General features: G+C 33.3%; 5 protein-coding genes across 5 annotated transcripts; 2 read left to right on the top strand and 3 right to left on the bottom strand.

Annotated features, from left to right (window-relative positions):
- Positions 1 to 1,205: 1,205 nt before the first annotated feature.
- LOC119635204 (28 kDa heat- and acid-stable phosphoprotein) lies at positions 1,206 to 2,027 on the top strand. Its single transcript, XM_038029899.1, has one exon. It carries the CDS (start codon positions 1,340 to 1,342, stop codon positions 1,970 to 1,972), a length of 633 nt encoding a protein of 210 aa, XP_037885827.1. The 5' UTR covers positions 1,206 to 1,339; the 3' UTR covers positions 1,973 to 2,027.
- Positions 2,028 to 2,227: 200 nt separating this feature from the next.
- Positions 2,228 to 3,472, bottom strand: LOC119635198 (ribosomal RNA small subunit methyltransferase NEP1). Its single transcript, XM_038029887.1, has 2 exons — positions 3,145 to 3,472; positions 2,228 to 3,084 (listed from the first exon to the last, which is right to left on the bottom strand). The coding sequence occupies exons 1-2, from the start codon at positions 3,310 to 3,312 to the stop codon at positions 2,479 to 2,481; spliced, it is 774 nt and encodes a 257-aa protein (XP_037885815.1). The 5' UTR covers positions 3,313 to 3,472; the 3' UTR covers positions 2,228 to 2,478.
- A 5,554-nt stretch (positions 3,473 to 9,026) lies between these two features.
- On the bottom strand, positions 9,027 to 12,255 carry LOC119642565 (myotubularin-related protein 10-B). The gene has a single exon (XM_038041745.1). The coding sequence runs from the start codon at positions 11,767 to 11,769 to the stop codon at positions 9,424 to 9,426; it is 2,346 nt and encodes a 781-aa protein (XP_037897673.1). The 5' UTR covers positions 11,770 to 12,255; the 3' UTR covers positions 9,027 to 9,423.
- A 462-nt stretch (positions 12,256 to 12,717) lies between these two features.
- On the top strand, positions 12,718 to 13,985 carry LOC119639847 (AT-rich binding protein). The gene is made up of 2 exons (XM_038037524.1): positions 12,718 to 13,025; positions 13,103 to 13,985. Exons 1-2 carry the CDS (start codon positions 12,840 to 12,842, stop codon positions 13,913 to 13,915), a joined length of 999 nt encoding a protein of 332 aa, XP_037893452.1. The 5' UTR covers positions 12,718 to 12,839; the 3' UTR covers positions 13,916 to 13,985.
- Positions 13,986 to 18,052: 4,067 nt separating this feature from the next.
- LOC119641296 (synaptobrevin homolog YKT6) lies at positions 18,053 to 19,173 on the bottom strand. The gene is made up of 2 exons (XM_038039894.1): positions 18,876 to 19,173; positions 18,053 to 18,807 (listed from the first exon to the last, which is right to left on the bottom strand). The coding sequence occupies exons 1-2, from the start codon at positions 18,998 to 19,000 to the stop codon at positions 18,333 to 18,335; spliced, it is 600 nt and encodes a 199-aa protein (XP_037895822.1). The 5' UTR covers positions 19,001 to 19,173; the 3' UTR covers positions 18,053 to 18,332.
- Between the last annotated feature and the right edge of the window lie 2,374 nt (positions 19,174 to 21,547).

Genomic DNA, 21,547 nt, shown 5'->3' with positions numbered 1-21,547 from the left:
CTGTATAAGTAGAGGTGTGCAGGCTTAGTCCGCTGTGAAGCGCGATATCGAAGCAACACAGTACAAAATTAACGAATATAGCACGGTTTCGATACAACACTGCTTCAAAAAATCTGTGCTTTTCTCAACTGAATTTTGCTTTTATTTTTATTCCATCGTTAAGAAGATTTTAAACCAATTTTGAGAAAAGAGGAAAATGAAAGATTAGCTATAAACTTTCATGAAAATTAATTTTAGTGCTCGTGTATTTATTTGTGTTCTTACGGAAATGAACCGTACTTAAAAATGTCAATTCTGTATGAATTTTACACTGTTTTTGTCGAATTTTTTTATTCGCATTCTATGCAGGAGGGTAATCATCAAACTGAAACTTGCCTTCCGCTTTTACATTCAGGCGTTTTCACCAAAAAGCCGAGTACAACAGCGACAGCTAAATTTTTCATTGACAATTATCCTGCAGTGCGCGGCGAAAACATCACTATAGCGGAATCTTCGATTTCCCTCGCGATGCCATATGTTTTTAAAACAAAAACTGTTTAATATATGAATAGACTGCTAATTGATATGATCTTTTAATTTAGGCAAAATCAAATTTTTTTTGACTTGTTTGTAAGCGTGGGGACTATATATAGTTCATCTTCTTTTCAGCAGATCAACAATAGAAGATTAGTTATTTTATAGAAAAGGTTCCATGTAAACACGAAGTTCTTGGCTTCAGCCTTAATAAAATTATTTAATTAATTAACTTTGCGTTAGTTATACGCTGAAGCTGATTGTGTTTTTCTCAACGACAACATTGAAGATATTCAAATATAGATATATAGAATAAGTGTGATCCACCATTAATCGATGATGAAATCGAAATTAAAGTGAAATAAATTTCAAATATTAATGCGTTCTGGTTGGTTTTTCTGTCTTTTTACTTAAATCAAAACTTAACCTGCAAACGTACTTCTTTTCTCTTTTCTTCTGATTAATTAGCACCAGATATTAAACGCTTCAGGAAAATAATTACATTATTGTAAACTATTGTATAGAGTATTTTAGTCTTTGCGAATTCTCTTCATTTCTTATGAGAAGAAATTTTTGCCTTTCGCTTGCGTCCAAATATTAGATAATTGTGTAAACTTATAGGCTTTTTAGCAATCTACAAATTAAAAATACTTTTTCTACAAAATATATAGTTATGGCAACTCTGGAAAAACAATATTTTTCAATTGTCAATGCTGAAAGTGTAAACGCAATTTTTTTTCTGAATTTTTGCCAAGGTTCCTTTTGGAATCACGTTTATCAATAATATACAAATTAAACGTATTCATTGCCTTAAATATCAGTAACAATGCCACGTGGTAAATACGTGAATCATAAGGGACGTCGACGTCATTTCACTTCTCCTGAGGAGCTGCAACAGCAGAGCGAAGATGATTCTAGCAGTGAAGCAGAGTCTGATGATGAAGGCGCAGACCAACCAGGCGGTAGTAAGGCACGCGGAGCCATATCGAAGCAATCAGCTAAAGCCGGCAAAATGCCAACAAGCAGTGAGGATTCTGATGAGTCTGATGAAGTAGATCGAGACGCCAAGAAGGGTGTTGCCGGCTTAATAGAGATTGAAAACCCAAATCGCCGTCTTAAAAAAGTTACTCAAAAAATTGAGAACATAAGTTTGGATACTAAGCCTGAGTTGTCGCGTCGCGAACAGAAACAATTGGAGAATCAGAAGAATCGTCGCCGTTACGAACAACTTAGGGCTGAAGGTAAGACTGCAGAGGCTAAAGCCGATTTGGCACGTCTCGCATTGATACGTCAACAAAGGGCTGAAGCAGCTGCTAAACGGGAGGCGGAGAAGAAGGCTGCCGAAGATAAGAAAAGTACTAGTGAAACTGCTGGGTCTGGCGGCTCATCAACGACTAACATCGTATTAACAGATGCAAAGAATGAAAAACCTGCTGCTACCAATTCGAAAGTTCTGTAAAATTATCTTCTTTTTTTTTCACAAATATTAATAAAACTGCAATTTTTTCTATAAATTTCGTCTATACGCAACATCTAAAGAATATATCAATACGCGCACGTATATATATATATATATATGTATATACGTATATATGTATATAAAGCACTTAGAAATCAGCTCGCAAAACTTGGATAGTACCCAGGACATATCAAGTTAATAAATTAAACGATTTCTCCCCCTTATTTATTTATGTTTACTAAAACAATTTTTTTACTTTTAATATAGATCGTTTGTGCCGAGTGGCGAATTATTTTTAATGGACGTAGCAGAATAAAGTTGATTATTCAAGGGAAACTCCAGTAACCGCTCCGTAACAATTGCTTTTGTTTTGCAATATTTAAAGTTAACGGCAATCGTTATCGTTACACTAGAAGTTAGGTTTAGTAGCAATGAACTTTACTTTTGTCCTGTTCATTAAATATTGAAAAGTCGAATTTTGCATGTATTTTAAAAACGTTCATGTTTTATACAACTCCCCAAACTTCTTCAAAGGCATTGCACAGTTTTGAACAGGCTATAGCGGCCGATAAAGGGTAATTACTAATTGAAAAGAGTCCTTCAGAGTAGTTACATTTCAGCACGCCATGGGCAAAAGCTCCCACCACTAGAACTATAGGTTCATCTTCTTCTTCAGCTTGACAATTCACAAGCTCCGACTTACTTTTAGGTACCAAATCGCGTATGTTTGTTAATAGCTTGCCCGAAAACGACATGGCATACTTTTTGCAACCAACTGGCAAATGGTCTGTAATAGGATTTTTAATAACTTTCATCAACTTTGTTGAAGTATCGTTGGCTCGTATAGAAAATTTATGCAATAACTGAACCATAAGACCAGCGAAACGTTTGAAGGTACGGGGTATGCGTGTCTGAGGATTTATTTCTATTAATATATTGTGCTCGGTGCGGACATACACTTGTAAAAGACCGGCGCGATTTAGAGGCGAGTCAAATAGCATTAGGAGACATTGATGGGTAATATCTGGTCGACATGTGCCCGGATCACGATTGTTTTTTTTCAAAATATTGCTATGATCATCGCAATTTAACAATTCAAAGCTGTGACCGATCTAAAAAAAATTCCAAATATGTAAATATGATAACGATCACAATTTGGCCTTTCCTCTTACTTTCACAGTTTCAAGTTGAGCTCCTTCTAACACAATAATTAGGCGTTTCTCCATAGCTTGTGTGTGAATAGATTTTAGATGTTTTTTGGTTAAATCAAATTCAGGATCATCTTCTGGATGGCCCTGAAATTTACGTTTCCTCTTATTAATTTTCGCTTTCCCGCCCATATCTTTTTTTTTGATGTTAAGATGGACCAATTCAATAAAATTCGTGGCTTATACGTTCAGATAACAAAACAGTAGTAATTACTAACGAGAAATGTATGTAAAGCACAAAATCAGAACTGCGGCCATGCTAGCTAGTGTTAATGTAGATTGTTGAGTTGTTGAAAGTTATGTAAAATAGTGTTGCAAACTTTCGCAAAAAAAAGAAGAAGATTTTTACAGAGATACAATATGATTGAAAGTGAAAAAAAGGATTTATCATGAATTAAGAAGATAAATTCGCTTTTCTAATAGAGCAAGTTAGTACCCGGAGTTGATGTACATTTTTCGTTGCAAAGAGATCGAGTAGGCTACAATGTGACTTGACAATGACAAAAGAACTTCTATTACATCTATATCTAAATGTTAGATACCATCAATAATAGCTACCTTAATAGTATGTCACCACTCAGTTGTAGTTGTATGGAAGCGGGAGATAAGCTTTTAGGTTTCTTCAGTCAAGTTTAAATATGAACAGTATATTTGCAATTGCAGTCACCTTTGAAATCGTTACACCGCTTGTCATGAAATGAAGAAGTTTTCTGTTAAAGTCTAGAGTTTTCCGTTAAAGGCTAGAGCGTCCGTTAAAGTGTACGGTATTCTGTTAAAACGCATTTGCATTTAAATGAGATCAAAAAATGATTTACTCTGAAGACTCTTTTATATGTAAACACGTGCTATGATTTTTTTTTTATTCATCATATATCCTTTGCTCTAAAGACTGTTTTATATGTAAACAGGTGTTAAGGTTTTTTTTTCTTATTTATCGCATATCACATAATCATATCATAAAATTAATGAATTAATAATAAAATTACTTAATAAAATTAATAAATTGATTAAAATTTCCTATACGATGGATCGATGGTCTTCCATTTTCAGAAACTCTATCACAATTGACTAATGGGGCTGGCAGAGATGACAGACTAAGTAATTGCACACAAATCGCCTTGCGAAATGATTTAAAACGTGCGAGCGTGCGCCCCGCTGCTAATCTGTCAGCGTGTGGAGACTAACACCCACTCAGGGTCAATAGAAATAGTGACCGTGTTTTTGTCAAATCTTTCCGATGGCGTTAGCATGCCCACTAAGCATCAAAACAAGTTACGTTTGTCTTTCAAGGTATTTTCAACACGTTACACCGATGCCTTGAAGAAGAATCGCATTTTAATATTATGCGATAAAAAAGAATAAAAAAATAATTTCCATTATGTTCATTTCCATTATTTGAGCGTTTCCTGAAAACGTTAGAGATAAGCAGCATGCTATAGTATTACTTGAAGAATGCACAACTTGTAAATTAAGAGTTAACATCAAGAAGCCCTTTAACTGATTTTATAAATATAGTGTTATTAGCAAAAAAAAACTATTTAATATGCAGAAGGGCTGTGATGGTGGAACATTTTTCAATGTTGCTAGTGGAATAGCAGGCGTTACTTGTGCCGAGACGTTGGCAATTTGTTGTCCCATTTCCAATTGCTGGTAGCTGTCGAGAAAGCCTGCGATTATGGCCTGTTAACTTATGACATTCCATTCCATAGTAACGTTTGATGGGAAGCAATTCAATAAAAGTCGAGCAAAGTTCCTCTGCAATTCTGACTTTATGCACTATTTCAGATAGATGCTTCACTACCGAGAGGCCAGATACATTACGTCCAACAGAACCGTCAGTGGCATATAAAGCATAGCCATTGAAGCTTTTCTCAACGTAAGATAGTTTGCGTCGGAGTAGATATCGATTCAAGGATGTTCATAAAGACTCTACATTTGTTGGTAATAAAAATTCAGAGAGCGATTGAATTTATCTTGTCAAAAATATGATAGAGTTTTTGAATAGCAAGATGTGTAGCTGCAAGAGACCGTATTACTGAAAGATATAACTTTTTGAAAAAAGGAAGAATTCATTCTTTTGACCTTAATTAACTTCTTGGCAATACAAAAAAGAGCTCTTTCGGAAATGGGCCATTCCTCAATATGTTTTGGAAAATTACAAGATATAGAATGCGCAAATTCAATCTTAGACCTGACTATAGCTTTGTACACAGTCAACGCTTTTTTTGGGAGGCAAACCTGACTGATTGTTAGTCATGCGTTTGATGATTTGATTTAAAACTCTACCAAGAAAGTGACACAATCATAGTCTTTGTTGATGTCCAGGAAAAATATAACAGGCTTTTTACGAGCTCTCTTTAAACTAGCTATAAGAAAAGGTAATTCATTAACGCACATGTTCGTAGATTTGCGTTTTTGATACGCGTAGGAATAAGTTGGAATAATGTTTCCAGCTTTGAGGAAATCCATTAGCCACTCCTTAATCAGGCCGTTAATAATCCTTGTGAATACAGATATCAACAAAATGAGCTTGAAATTGCTTAAATGGCTTCAGTCTTTAGGAATGGAAACACCTTTGATGTATGCAAATCTAAGACTATAAAGATGATAGACCAGCAGTTATTAATTGCATGCCACAGGATAGTTAAGCTTTCTCCAGACAATGCTTTGACCAAAATTTTACGCATTTATCTATCACATACAAGCAACTACAAAAAGTTATAAATTATATATTAATAGATTGTAGGGAAAGCTCTGTCATATTATAAATAGCCAGGTAATTTTTCTTGTAAATAAAATCCACATTTAACAAGTCGAGAAATTGCAGAAGAGTTAGGCATTCATCATACAAATGTTGGAGATCACATTAAATCTATTGCGTTTGTGTTAAAGCAAAGTGTTTGGGTTCCACATGAATAATGAATTCAAATATTTTCTTCAAAATACGACAGAACTTTCCCTCCAACCTATTACATTATAAATTATATTTTTGTCTAAAATTGGCTGACAGCGTTGCCATAATATAATTTTAAAAAAAGTAGTAAACTACCAGTATTTTAATAAGAAAAAATATTGTAACTCTTTTAATATTTATTTCTGCTGAAAAAACCATATTCGTGTTATGAGAATACAATTATCAAAAAATAGCAAACAATAGCAAAAATAGCAAGTATATCTTATTTAATAGAGCAAAAGACTGCTGACTTGTACGCCAAAAGCTAGATATAAAATACTAGAAATATTAAAAGATATGAAGTCTTCCCCGAATATTCATTAGTTAATTCTTTACGCCGTATACCTATTTTTAATACTAATTTCAATTCCGTTTTATATATCGAAAACTTGCCGTTGAGAAGACTGTTTCTAGCATGTATCGAAAATGCAACTATGGCACAAATTTGACGCAACAAACTTTAAGTACTTCCGTTAGCATAAGTTTAAGTATTTCCGTTAGCATACACAGGTCATTAAATAACGCGTTGGAAGTGTTTATAAGCCATGTCTTCATCCACTAACTCTTTGCAAATCCTAAACAATAACAATAAAAAACGCGCTTACCGCAAATGCAGTGTACCTTTCGAAATTATGCGACAGCACATGGCTGCATCTATGGCTAAAGTCATTAATAATATGGTTAACAAAGACTTTCAAAAGCAATGCTTGGAAATGTTGAGTGCTCAACACTTGGATGAAGTAGAACCACGCATTTTATTTGTTCTGGAAGAAATTGACAAAGATTTGGAAAAAGAAAAGATAGAGAAGTCTAAAGGAAAGAAAACTCGTCAATTGAAAAGGCGTCAAGCATCAAAAAATGTAAAAGAGAACATTTAATAAAGTTCATTTATTTATTTTTTATTATCTTATGTTTTTCTACTTATTTTCTTTTAAATGTAAATGAATTTTCTTATTAAACTTTGTGAAATAAATAAAAGAGCTTTGAATTAGCAAAAATGTAATCATCAATCAATGGGGCAGTCTGGGGCAGAGGAAGGAAATAACTTGTCTTTTGCAAAGTTCAAATCGATTCATCAACATAGCCTCCGTTATGATTAGTACAAAGAGCTCTAAGCTTCTTTAAGATTTCGATATATTTTTTACGTAACGATTTATGGAGATTATCAAAATACACTACAATTTCGGCATTGATCTCATCATTTGATCCGAAACTTTTTCCTGAAAGGTTTGTAAATAGATAATATTCGCTGAAGGCTAGATTGAAAAAATTCGGTGGGCGAGGCGGAATTCGAAATCCAATCCATGCAATTTTCTATTATATTGTAGATTTAGGTGTTGTGAGGAATCGATTATTTCTATATAATTATTATAAGATGAAAAGAAATATAATATAATAATATCATAAATATTTAATTTTATTTGTTTTCGGGGCCTGCTTACATAAGTTAGGTATGAAATTAAAAATCTATCAAAAAATTGATTTGAAAAGAGAAAATTTGTTAAGTAAACTATGTAATAATATATTATTGTGTAATATATTTGTGAAAAAATCCATTTTTCCCCCTTTTTTTTATAAAAAACAAATGTTGGACATCCCCCACTATGCAGGCTGTCATGAAAAGTATGCCTTTGCATGAATTTTTAATGCATTACTGTCAAAATGAGTGAATAATTGTGCTAGGCGAAGAGGTGTATGGCTAGGGCGACTATAATGTTCTGACTTGTTTTTCCCTATAAATGATTGAAAAGGAAGAGGTGTGCTACGGTATGTTACGACACGTAACACAGTAACGATTTTATCAAGTATCGCTATCAAAATGATATCTTATATTAAGGATCGTTTGTTTTGTTTCGTTGAAATCAATAATGGTTTCCAGAAAACGTTTTTTTTCTAGACGCGAAATGTCGTGTTCAAATCGACCGCTGTCAAACCGAATTTCACTGTAAAACTATACGTAGACCTAGTCTGAATCTTACAACTGACGTTTGGTAAGAATCGTGACAACCAAGTCAGTGTTCGCGGGTTCAAGTCTCAATTCTGGGTAGTTTGCTTTGGTCGCAGTTCCAGTGAGTTACAGTGAGGGCATAAAACTGACCGATTGGTGAAGTGACTGGGGAAAAAATCTTAACCTACCTTGGTTTGATTCAATTTATTGGAAAACGAAAAAAAATTTCTTTCGATTTCTGATCATTCATTAAGAATAGATATGTGGCATCATATATCATCTTGATTACGTAATGAATAGTTAGTTGCACGCATGGAATTGTTGGACAAGTCGATAGACTAACCGAAATGATATCTGCTTTGAATTTCTAAACAGGTTTGGTGAATTTGTACCAAATTGTAGACCAGCATCAGGTATACGTTCTCAGTACCATTTTGTTTTTTTTGTTTTTTTTACTTTAACTTTATAAGATATGCGTTAATGGGTTAATGCGACGAATAAACCGCCGTCCGACCTTCAATTACTCGAGAGTGTAGATATTAAGTGTTTTAATTAATTTGAAACAAGAGAATTTTTCTCAATAATTTGTAATAAGTAAATTATTTCAATCAGTTATTTAATTTATAGTAATTTTACTTTATTTGTATACATTCTATGCACTTTAAATAATTATATAATAAATATATATTTGTATTCTTGGAAATAATTCGTTAATACGCTTTTAATTTAAATTTTCCTTTTCATTATTAATTGGAATTAATTAGCAAAGCCATATATAACTATATATATAAAGATTTTTATTAAAATTATTGAATTCTGTCCACACTTTTAACATAAGAAAAAAATAAATAACAAAAAAAACTCAATTGAATAAAAATTAATTAAAAAAAAAAAAAAGAAGATTCATTTTAGTTTTAAGACTACCAGGAATTTAATACTTTTTCATCATATGAATATTGAGAATATAGTTATTATCAAAAAATATTATTACTTTTCTTTCCGGGGAAATTATAGAAGGGAAAAAAATCGAAACTGCATTTTTGAAATTTGAAATTGTACTGAGCTAACACAATTTCCGGATGAATTTCTTTTTTTTTTTTTTTATCTCTTCCTCGTTTACTATTAACAACAAAAACAGGTAACAATATACTGTAAATATAGCATTAGCACAAATTTAGTTATTATCAATTATTATCAAATGATCATGAAATTGGATGAACCTTACCAGGGCGTTCAAATCATTTCTTTTCGTATTTTCATTGTTTTATTAACAGAACCTTTGAAGGCTTTCTTTTCTCGCTTTCTACTACTACTACTGTACTAAATCGACTTGTTTTAGGATTTAAGCTATCGATAGACGATCCATTATGGAGCCTTCCAACAGAAATTCATTGCTACTGATTAAGATATCGTTTAACTGTTGCGTTTCGCCACCGTTTACCCCGAAAGGGAAAAACGAAGAAATTTCCGGCATTAAATTCATAGCGCATTCGGGCGTTTGCGGTTTTTGACCCGTCGGATTCGGAGGCAAAGATTTACGACGTCTCTCCACTCCATCAATAAGTTCAGGCGTTGTATGAGTTTGCAGGCTGGGTTTCGGTTCGCGAGTCAATTCATAATAAACGTCAGGCAGATCTTCGAAATCCTGTAATTCGAGAGATCTCTGCAATTTGTTAATGTTACTTAATAGAAGACGATGAAATAGATCGATTTGCGGAAAACCGCCGCCTTTAATTTCTAAAATGGGCATCCAACGATAGTAGCATTGCTCCCATATGCCCAAGACAGACATACGATGTTGAGGTTCAAGATAGCGATCTTTGGGTATTGATGATTGTTGGATAAAATTATGTGGATTAAATGTAGCCCGGTGGGCTGAAGTTTTAGCTAGACCGGGCAACATAATAGCACCAGCCGGTATGGCTATTGAACGTCGACAAGGTATCTCCTGACGCTGCCGTTGATAAAAGGGATTGGTAAAGAAGAATTTATCCTTTTCTGAAAATTGTTCACTCCAATCCCATACGGGTCTTAACACCAAGTGACTATCTTGCACCGCCTTCATTCGATCAGCGTTGCAATCGAACTGAAAAGTGTCGAACAAAGGCATAAAACACGCGTCCCATAATGTCACCAGATACGTTTGACTGAATTCAAATTCGTCGGGATATTGCTGCAATAGCTGCCACACGCAATCTAAAAACAACAAAAATACAGGACTTTCTTCATCGGGTCCATTAGAATCGGCCGCCGGCCTTATATGGCCTAAGCGGCGTTGAAAGGGATGCTCCAAGGCTATCCATTCCTTTTGTATCAACGATTGAAATCCATCTATGGTTCGGTAAAGAGGATCTAATATTATTTGCGTTAACGCAGAGATTACACAACACAAATCGCGTCCATTGGTTTCCTGCAGCACGCAAGTAGTTCCGTCACGTAAAGTATCGGCAGCCTCGCAAGAGTAACGCAAGCATAGCGAAACATAAAAAAGCCAATTTGTTTTTTCCAAAAGTGTGAGAAATTTTGCATCTTCCATCACGAACTCTGAAGGACTTTCAGGAGCACATAGTCGACGCAATTTGTGATAAGCTTTCTGAACATCGTGTATGTTGGGCAGGCGATCTGTTAATTGCAGCAAATGCAACATTTTCCGTTCATTGCACGCCCTTACTAATTCGAGCATGACATTTTCTACTGTAGTATCTTGTTGAGCTGTCGGTTTTAATTCAGCTAAGCGTACTAACGAAGCGTTTCCATAACCGTAAACCCAAAAAGCTGCTCGCGAATCACAAAAAGCACGTGACAAATCCAGAAACCGCTCAACAGTGCAGGCCTTTGGAATGACAAAGTGCGGTGGAAACGTATACTTGGAAGAATGGCGTTGTTGTTGTAGAATTGGTATAGTCTCCGAGCTAATTACTTGCCAGTTATTAGAACCACATCGTATCAATTCTCTAGCCCAATCATTTTTTGAGGCATACATACTAACGCCTGGCTTGGAAATTGTAGGGTAATAGGGTTCTTGGTACCGATAAGCAAAACTCAAATCATGACATTTCGGGTAAACAAAACGTGCCAACGCAGCGGCAATCAATTTGCCCCAATCTCGCCCACCCTTTGTTAATTGGAAGGCGAATTTGAAAAGCCGAAAATTCTTACAAACCACATGCAAAGCAGCAATACGATGATTTAACACTTTCTGTTGGGCGTCCAAACGCTTTTTGCGGCGACCCGCATTACCAGGCAAAACATTGACCGCTCGGCCACTTTCAGCGCATTGAATAACATGATCTATGTTGTTTAAAGTGACATCATTGCGTTGCAAAAATAAATGCTCCTGATAGCAAGTGGAGGCTAGTCCACACAAGGGATTTTCACGTTGCAAAGGAACAAAGGCCAACTTGAAGTTAGTAACAGTAAGTAGACCGAAAACCGCCTCCTTGCCGCCAAAAGTAGTTCCATTCTCCAAAATATTATCTATAGTGGAAATAGCAGAATACATATAAGCAGGAGCTGAGACAACAATTAGCTCTTTATTTAGTAGACGCGGCTTTGCCAAATGCACGTCACGGGTGTCACTAGGTAAACACCATTCATCTTCCAAAGCAATAGCGGATACATCACCGGGTGCCGGAGCCACATAGCTTGTAAAAGTGTTGCGTTTCCGGTGATCCGGCATACTAGCCATTTTTGGAAATTCTAAAAATATCAGCTTGACACTCTTCGGTTATAATTGATGGTTGACAATAGCTTTAGCTGATGCTATTGTTATTGTTGCCTCGCGAACACTCGTGGAATATTTAATTAATGTCTATATCCGCAATTTAAAACCAAATTTGTGTTTATTTAGAGTGTATACGTTGTGGTTGAAAATTGTTTTTACACAAACAATTGCTTGCTTGTGCGTTGTCGCTCCTTTCCTTATTATGGAAATACAACCTTTTACGTAGCGAGCGTGAATAAGCGTCGTGGTTGTGTATCTTTTCTAATTTTTCTAAAGGGGACCCTTTTCTTATTATTACTTTTTTTTGGCTTATTAAAAAATATATTTTTGCTGTTAATGTGTAATCATCTTTGGTTTAACGAGAACTCCTTGTACATTGTTTTTTGTTTAATGTGAAGCAAGAAAATGAGGAAAAAATAAAGCTTTTAAATACACAACAATTTTTTCGTTTTTTCTTTTTTTTTTATTTAAATACAATACTTTAATGCTGTTTTTTTTTAGTACAATTGTACAACTTTTTTGGCAAATTTGCTTTCATGTCTTATTAACAAAAAGGAACTAAGCAGCTGTTACTAATGAATTTTGCAGGGTTGCGTAAGAGAGTACATATACATTAGTAGTAGGAACGTGGATTATCAACATATACGATATTTGATTGTTTGGCGACTGAAGAGAAAAACAGAAAGATAGATGTGACTTTCCGAGCTAAGTGTTATTATGATCACGTAATGTTTCCTTGTAGTTTCTTTAGGTCATTTGTATGCCAAATCTTAACATTAAAATAAGCATTGCGTAAAAAAAAAGTCAAAAAATGAGCAATAAATAGCTGTGTATTTTTAACAGTATTGCCAACTTTTTATTTTGTATTACGAAAAAATACGAAAAAAAAAACATCTGATAACAAATGTCAAACAAAAGTTAGTGGTAAACAAAAGGAAAAATATTTCTCGTGCAATTTATTTTATAAAATAGTGCGTTATATTTATTCTGAAGAGAATTATTTTAGAAAACTCAGAAAAATTATAGTCCTTACTATGGGATTTCCGCGAATTATAAGTAAAAACCATAAAATTTATACAAAATTGGGTGAGTTTTGCTTATCGGGTGATGGTAATCAATTCTGGATTGTATGCCACACTTGCCAGGAAGAGTTACAGACGCAAGATAAATTTTGGAAGCATATACAGGATGAACATAATTTCATGCACGGTATTAAACAGGTATGCAAGCCCTTCTGTGGCAATCCAGTAAATAAAAAAAAAGCCCGCCATTTTTTCATTTGTTTATTTTGCAATAGGAGCCCACACGTGCTTCGGGTTCTACATATATGGAGACGGGTGAGCCGGCAGGGGTAATGCCTTTGCCTTTGTATCGCAAAGTTAGTGTAAATGAGCAACAACGGGAAGAGGCGACTAGTGGAGCCAGCGAAGAGGATGACATTCAAAAGGAAGCCAAGGACTACACGGAAATGCGTACACATGATATGGAAAACAATCAAACGGTGGCAATTGATATTAAATTGGAGCCAAGTTTGTCACAGTCCATGTCTACGCCGGAACAAGCTCAACAACAACAGCAGCAGCAATCACAGACCCAACAGCAGCAACAACATACACCACATCAATTAGAAATGTCGGCAACCCCTTTAATGTATCAATTGCCACAAGTACACCCGCCGGTAAGCGCTTATGCTGCTTTGGTACAAGTGCCCGCTATTAACACTTTAAATATGACGGTGGCAGCGGCTGCTGCCGCCGCTCAAGTACCCACCTCTATGGCGGCTTTAATGCCTCAAGATTTACCCAAGGATAATGCCACTAATATAAACAACAACAATACCACAAACAGTACCACAGCTAGTGCTAGCAGCGCAGTTTCATCTGATGACGGCGAACGTTGGTACATATGCGATTATGAGAATTGCGGTCTTAAGTTTAAATACCAGTCACGTCTGGAACTACACCGCAGTGTGCACAGCAAGGAGCGACGGTTCGCCTGCGAGATATGCGGTGCCAGTTTTAAGCAGTCATGCAATTTGTCGACACATCGCAAGAAAAAGCATGCCCTCAAAGGAGTCAAGTCGACATTAATACCACCTCAACGTTTCTAAACTCAGTTACTTTTTTCTTCCAAATTATTTCTTCTTGAACTTGATTATATATTTTAGCTCATATGTTGATTTTTCCGTTTTGTTTTGTCAAATTGCAAACTTTTATTAAAAGACGTTTATTTTATTGGTTTTTTCAAACTTTCAATACAAAATTTTAACTAAAATCAACATAACCGTAAAAAATAAAAAATTTATATGAAAACTTTCAAAATTGACTTGAATTTCTTATGCATATATTTATTTTTCTTACGCATTTTTTTTTTTTTTTAGTCATTTAATATATTTTTGTCTTTTCTTTTTATCCTATCTTAGTTATAATTCTTTAATTGTGCAATTTAGAAACAATTAAAAAAAAGTTAAAGTTAGTGACCTAAGGTTTTATGAATTGTAAACATTTCTTAGTATATAAAGTATAAATAAAAGAGGAAAAAAATATATAAAAGTTAATAATTTTTATTTCAAATAAAAAAAATTAAAAAATAAATTCCCCAAACTCAAAACAGATTGTGTATACGGAATACATTTAAATATTATCCAATATTCAGGAATTAATACGATTTGCAAATTTTCGAATTCTTTTCTCAAATAATGCGTTTAAAACCTGTTAAACTTAAATATGTATTGAAACTCGACGTGATTGTAGTTCCAATTCTCGCACTTCTACATTATTTTATTCGACATCCTTTCTTAAATCCGATGAACTTAGGGATAACTAGCATTAGTTGACTATCGTGATATTGCAAAATGTAGAAAGTTAACCTTAAAAGAGCTTAAAAGATGTGTCCTCTTCTCCTTGGGGGGGAAGCGAATACACGATGACTTCGTTAACTGCATTTGGAGCAATATAGAGGATCGTGTCAAATATACGACAATATTCTACTTATACCGATGGAAAGTGTTTAAGAGATTTTATAACGATATTCTTTTGATCCTGCTGACCGAAGGACTACATACTGTCATGTACCGGAATAATTATAAATTGTAACTTATAATGTAAAACATATATATATATATATATAAACAAAGGCAGGATGACGATACCATATGCGGACGAAGATTAGAAATTAAATTAATTGTAAAAAGTGTGCAGAATGAAAAAGTACAATTATTTAAAATTTTGGAGTAAAATAATAACACGACTAAAACATGAACATTGTGCTCTGTAGCTTCACGGTGCTAGAATAATTTTAGTACCAAATAAATTTCTTACACAGGATATTAATTCTGAATATAATGCAGTTAGAGTATGAAGTGTTAAAATGACTTCTAAGATCCTAAGCGTGATTTGCTTTCAAAATAAACGAATAAATTCAGTGAAATCCTACCTTGATTAAGAGCAATGCTAAATTTTTGCAAGCATTTCGGCGCAGCACATTAACTACGCATGCGTTTATCTAGCTGAATGGAACGTTCCTTCTGGTTTATCTAGAAAAGTCTATATTGTAAGGATAGAGAAAATGCATTTCTTTTTTGAGATTAACTGGACTAAGCCACTGAATACTGTTTTCCTGCTTTGCAGTTTAAAAAAGTGAACTATCGCCTATGGCAGCAATCATTCGATTGCATTTAGTGGCCATAATACGGTGGATGCAAGAGGTGCGAAAATAGTTTGAAGATGAAAGAACTTGAGATCTGTAGCGCCAACATGAGTTTCATATTTATATTGTCATGAAGTTTCATCCTCAAGTAAACCGATAAATAGTCATCCTCCGAAAGAGTTAGCTAACAGCTGCAGCCTTTTATGTGATTAGTATAACCAAGTAAATCATCTATATACTGTGACCGACATGTCATTTAGCTTCATGTAAAGATAAAATTAATTAATAAATTTTGCATGGCTGGCAAACTCTTACAATGCACTGATCGTTGCCTAAAAGTACTCATTTAAGTTTCTATGAAATGCATTCATAACGAGAAGAGTAATTGCCACGATAATAGCTTCTACAACATATTATCCCGTGGACGTCGGGGATTTCAACACTATTATAACTAACAAAGGCTTATATCAAGACCTGGAATTTATTCAAGAACGTATCTATTTTTCCTTCAATAGATATGCGTCCAAAGCGAATTTTAGCTCTAAACTCATGTTTGCTTATGAATTTTGCTATTATGTATATCTATTTTACCTCAAACTCATGTTTGCTTATGAATCTTTCCATTATACACATCTATTTTATATTAAAATTCACACCATTTGGCAGTTCTTTCGGAATCATCTTCGTTCAAGCAGAATTTATTCGTATTACTTCCTGTCAAAGCGCAAATTGCCAATTTTAATACAATATAAAAGAAAACAATGTTTTAATTGTAATTAGTTATGTTTATCAGGGTTGGGTAATTTTTCCCTCATTTTCATGCAACTCTGTAATCGTTTCTATTGCTATCATGGACAATTTAGCATTCTTCCTATTTGAGAAAGACAAAACGATATTAAATAAATTTTAAAAAAGTTTTAACATTTATGTAGTATATTTAAAATACTGAAATAGTTTTCAAATTTCAACTTACTTTTTTAAGTCAAAGGGATAAGGAAAAAATTCTCCATATACGCAGTGTGAGTTAGAAACGATCAAATCACAATTTTATGTTTAAAATAGAACTCATTGCGTGTCTTGGGGACTCTTTCAGAGTCCATTTGTGCTATGCATTCTTCCGTTCGTAATATTTGTATGGGAAAAAATTCTGATAAGGATTTCTTTACATGACTATATATTGGATCAAAGCTAAACCAAATATACTTCTCTATTTTTTGATGTACATACAGCTGTACGTGTACAAAAAACAACCACCAAAAGTAGCGATAACGATTAGCGAAAGTATTAGAACCAACCACAGAGAGTATTAGGAATGATGAATGCACTTGCTTAAAGACGAAACATACTTTTTATAAGCAGCCTTGTATATTTTTTCTTATTTAGTTTTTTTTTTCATAATTACGACGTCGGTTATGAAGCAAGATTAAGGGCTTTGGTGAGGGATTCATTTTTTATAGGCCATACATGCATATGTACAAAAAATAAACGCATATAATTCGTTTTCATCATTTATATGAACTTATATTGAAGATTTCTACATTCTATGTTCGTCAAATGCCCCAATTTTTCGTAATCAAAAAAATTATATTCTAGGAATAGCTAATGTCTATTTAGTATAATATATTTGCATACGCATACATTTAATAGGTTTTATGCAGATTTCCGTGTCAACCTCGAGATATTGCATTGGTGTTTGTCCATTGTGGAAAAATTGCGTCTATAATTTTCAAGTAATGTCCTAGACTGTGCTTCAAGTTCGTTAATGGCAATATTGAATGAGGAGGTCCCGGCAATCTTTTAGTCTAGGTATTTTGTACAGAACCTGATTTTTTAGGAAGAAAATTAGGAATGATTAAATTTCCTATTAGCTTTTCGACTTATCTACCACAGAATTAAGTTCTTTACGTGTACAGAAATACATACGTCAATGTACGATAAAAAGATACCTCAAAATTGTAGTCAATTACATTTTATAATGTTAAAAGCATGATGATGCATCTGCCACACAAGAAGTATGAAATCCTTTCGAGGTCCCGTTAAGCTGATCTCTGCCTGACTCTTGGTCTTGGGATCCGAATGCGCTGCAAAGATTTCACATAACATACACTCGCCCCCTCTCAATAAAAACGAAACAAATAAAAAGTCAATTTTTCTTTTCTTTTAAATACGTAGTCACTGTTCGAAAAGATAGCTGTAGTTAATCAGCGGATATAATATAGTATTATATACGGTTAGTAAAAAAAGTAAAAAATATAATTGCTTGGATGCATGCTTGCCCTATCTTACAAAGCAAAAACTAACTAACTATCTGTTTTGTCAAATTGAACTTTATTTTATGTTATGAGTACATGTTTAAAATCGTTCGTAAGATATTTTATAAACGTTCCATTTCTCCATGTTTATTGGTATGTATATAAATAAAAACAATTAAAAATATTCAATAAATACATTCTTTCAGTTTATAGTTCATCAGACACAGTTAATAAAGTACCCATATAAATTTTATTGTTTTTGCCGAAGAATCACATAAATTTATATTTATGTATATTTAGGCAGTAGTAAATACATAAATATTTTTTTAAACAAATGTATGTTTATTAATTTATGCTGACATTATGTACAATAATTTTCGATGTACAAAAATTTCTCTGGAAATGAAGAAAAACTGGAATGGATTAATTTGAAAGTTGAAGGAGAAAAATGATTAACTACAAGTTAAAATTGATCATTTCTATACCAATTCTATATGGTTTATAAACTTAAAATTATAGTATTTTTTTTGTTTTAACAAAAAAAAAAAAAAGAAAAAAAAACATCCGAAGCGTACAAATCGGTTTTTTACTATTTGTGATTTTCTTTTTATATATTCTGCTGGATATTTAACTAAAACTACAACATGAGTTGGTCTTCTTTGCCGTTTTATAAAAAGCCTTACTTTGTATTGACAGATTTTCGGACTTAATAACCATATCGTCAAGTTTTTCACCTCTCTCTAAAACTGCTTCAATTGTATTTTTTAAGATTATTTTTGTTTCATCCAAATCATTTTGCATTTTTGTTAAAGCATCTGCTTCTTTAGGATCCTGATAACGCGCTAAGTAAGCTGGTAATACTGGGAAGTCAATGGAATTTTCCGTAGCAGTTTCCCAAACGTCTGAAGAAATTTTAGCTGTAAATTCATCTAAAATTTTTGTAATTAATGTATGTGCTACACGTTGCGGATATTCGTGATCTGCTATTATGACACCAGCCAAATTATCCGACCTCACATAAACATGACACATATAAGCTTCTTGCTTTACCGATTGGCGCATGGCCAATTGAGTACGTTCCACTATGGTTTTCGAAGCAAATCTTTTAAAGAAAAAAAAAGTTACTTCAAATTATAATTTTCTTATCAAATCTAATCAGCAAAAACTCACGTCATAAATTCTTCTACAGTGCTCCTTTGAAAAAATGAAAAAGATTGTAAGTCATAAGTCGACTTTAATAACCGTGCCTCTGTTGGACTTTTGTAAAAAATACTCAAAGCGAATAGTTTGACCATTTTTCAAGTAGTTAAAACTATATATATGTTCGCCTTTCACAAAATGCCTTTTTTTCCAATTTACTAACTTTGGTGGGTGATTGATATTCCTTCTTAATGACTATATTAGTTTTAAAAAAAAAATAGACACTATAATAATAGTATTTATTGAATATGTTTAGTTTCTTTTTTCCGTGTGGAGAGAATTTTTCTTTTAGATGACATAAATTTTCTCAGAGACGATTAACAACGCATGTTGATAACTCTTGTTATCGATAATAAAAATATAACATAACTTGCATCTGTGATTTGTCATACGGTAAAGATGTGATACCGCTCTTTTAGTCTGTAATACATTTGTAGAACATTTTCTTATATCATTACATTTTCGATACATCCGAAAATTGGTAAAATAACATCCTTGAATCGATTTGACCATAACCCGGCCTTTGTAGGTATTTCTACCTACAACGAAAGTTGAAAAAATTTGAAACACAATTTATTATTCTCAGAAAAATTTTTGGAAGCGATCCAAACGACTACGGACGAGCCTGTGCACTAAAAAAAATTCCCGCACCCATTCCATGTTATAGAGCATGAAAATTTAGTTCGTTTACTTTTTTGTCCCGTTTAGAATAACGATGATGAGTATAAAATATTCGGTCAAGACCGAATATAATTTCTTTACTTAATTTATTAGACATATTTGCCAAAGGCGGCGAAATACAAAGTTGAGCAACTTTTCAAGTTCGATATTCCTGAAAATTTCCATGTTCGTGTTCGCTGCTTTCAATGCGTTCAACTTCAATTTCAAAGCCTGATCGGCGAGTAAGGATATTATGCGCTTTTCGCCATAGGCATTCTACATATTACTTCGAGAGTCCCTTCCCGCGACTATATTATTGTGATTATTATCGTTATTATTTGTTCAGATCAAAAAAACAAATGCTAAGATTAAAAGTAAAATGAACACTAACAACTGCAAAACTTGCCTTTTCGTCTACTGCAACCCTCTCACCTAATCTTTTTATAGTGTTTTGGAAAATACGCGAATTAAACTTATTTAATTTTACAAGTTAGCCTAAAAGTAGACCGCCCTAATATTTTTTTTTATTACCAAATTAAACAAAACAGTAGCTAAATTTTCTGCTATTTACAGAAAGAATTTTTGTTAATTTGCAAAGCCGTCGGCAAAAGTCCCCAATTTCTTCCAAATTCTCTCAAATTCTCTCTCTTGAAATTCTATACAAACAAACAATTTGGAAATTTAACAACAAAATCAACCGTTTATAATAAAATAAAGCATATTGTGGCTTTTCTTTCCTTTTTTAACTTCAAATCCATTATACAATATAGGAAACGAAGAAAAACGGAAAGATTATTCTTTGATTAGACTTAATAAACATACAAACATATTTTGTCATCGAAAAGAAGATAAAACTAAAAAGAAATTCTAACAGGACGTTTATATATATATAATCTTTATATTTATGTACATTTGTTACGCAAGAGCATTTACAGCGTTTAGACAAGTATCTGCATACATATACATAGACAGAATAAAGATGCCGTAAGTGTCAATAGAAATTCCATTTGCTGTATGTGCAATTTTTTTTTTGTTTGTTTTTTTTTTTTTTATATAAGGTCAGGCAGTAATATATGCGCAAACATTCTTTTTCATTTCAATTTGATGCAATTAATACTAAAAAAGAAAATTTCTTTTCCTTTAATGGAATGACAAACAATGAATTCTAAGCTTGCTTATAGAACCTTTATATAACTGCATCAATCATCTTAAACTACCCGCATCTAGTTCTAGAAACGCGATTTGCCGAAAAGCGGAAAGAATTAGGTCAGCTTTCTAACAGTGCTTATGGAAGCATTCGCAGCATGGCGGTATATGTTTGCTTTAACAATGACAATTGTAGAGTTCGATCAAAGAAACGAGCAAATTGATTGAAAAAAAATTAATTTACTCAGTTACCTGATTTCCAATACATTTCATCTACATTTGAAATTTATCCAAAGGGAGAGTCCTTTATTACACCAAAAAGGAAATTGATATAGTCGACTATTCTTTGTCAAACGATAAAAATATAAAGTTGGTAATTCTGTGGCGCTTAGTTTTTGGTACAAACGTTACCCAACACTGGGTAATGCTTTCCTAATTTTCGATAAAAAAGACGGCCATTTTATTTCAGTTTGGTTTGGCTTTTCGTTAAGCCAACGTCGTTCCTCGCTTTTTGCTGCAAATTATTTTTTATTGTTAGAAAAAAAAAATTAAATAAATTAGTATTAAAAGATTAATTTATTTAAAAATTAAATAGAAATAATTGTAGCATCCGTCATCACTTGATAGATAAACGAAAAACGTAAAATTCAATTACTTTTTTCTTAAACTGCAAGAAAAAAAGAAACTAAACGTAAGTGAAAAAAGTTACAACTCATTTTTCTTCACTACGTATAAAAGCATTTAAAAATACATAGCAATTTTTGCATAAAAAAGAAAGCGAGGCGGCGGCTTTGGCTAGAAGTGGTTTATAATACGAAAACTATTGTAATCCTAAT

The sequence above is a fragment of the Glossina fuscipes genome, unplaced genomic scaffold (genome assembly GCF_014805625.2).
Source record: "Glossina fuscipes isolate IAEA_lab_2018 unplaced genomic scaffold, Yale_Gfus_2 0, whole genome shotgun sequence".
Classification (NCBI taxonomy): Eukaryota; Metazoa; Arthropoda; class Insecta; order Diptera; family Glossinidae; genus Glossina; species Glossina fuscipes.
The sequence above is the reverse complement of the archived record's forward strand: the minus strand, read 5'-3'. Positions and strand labels throughout refer to the sequence as shown.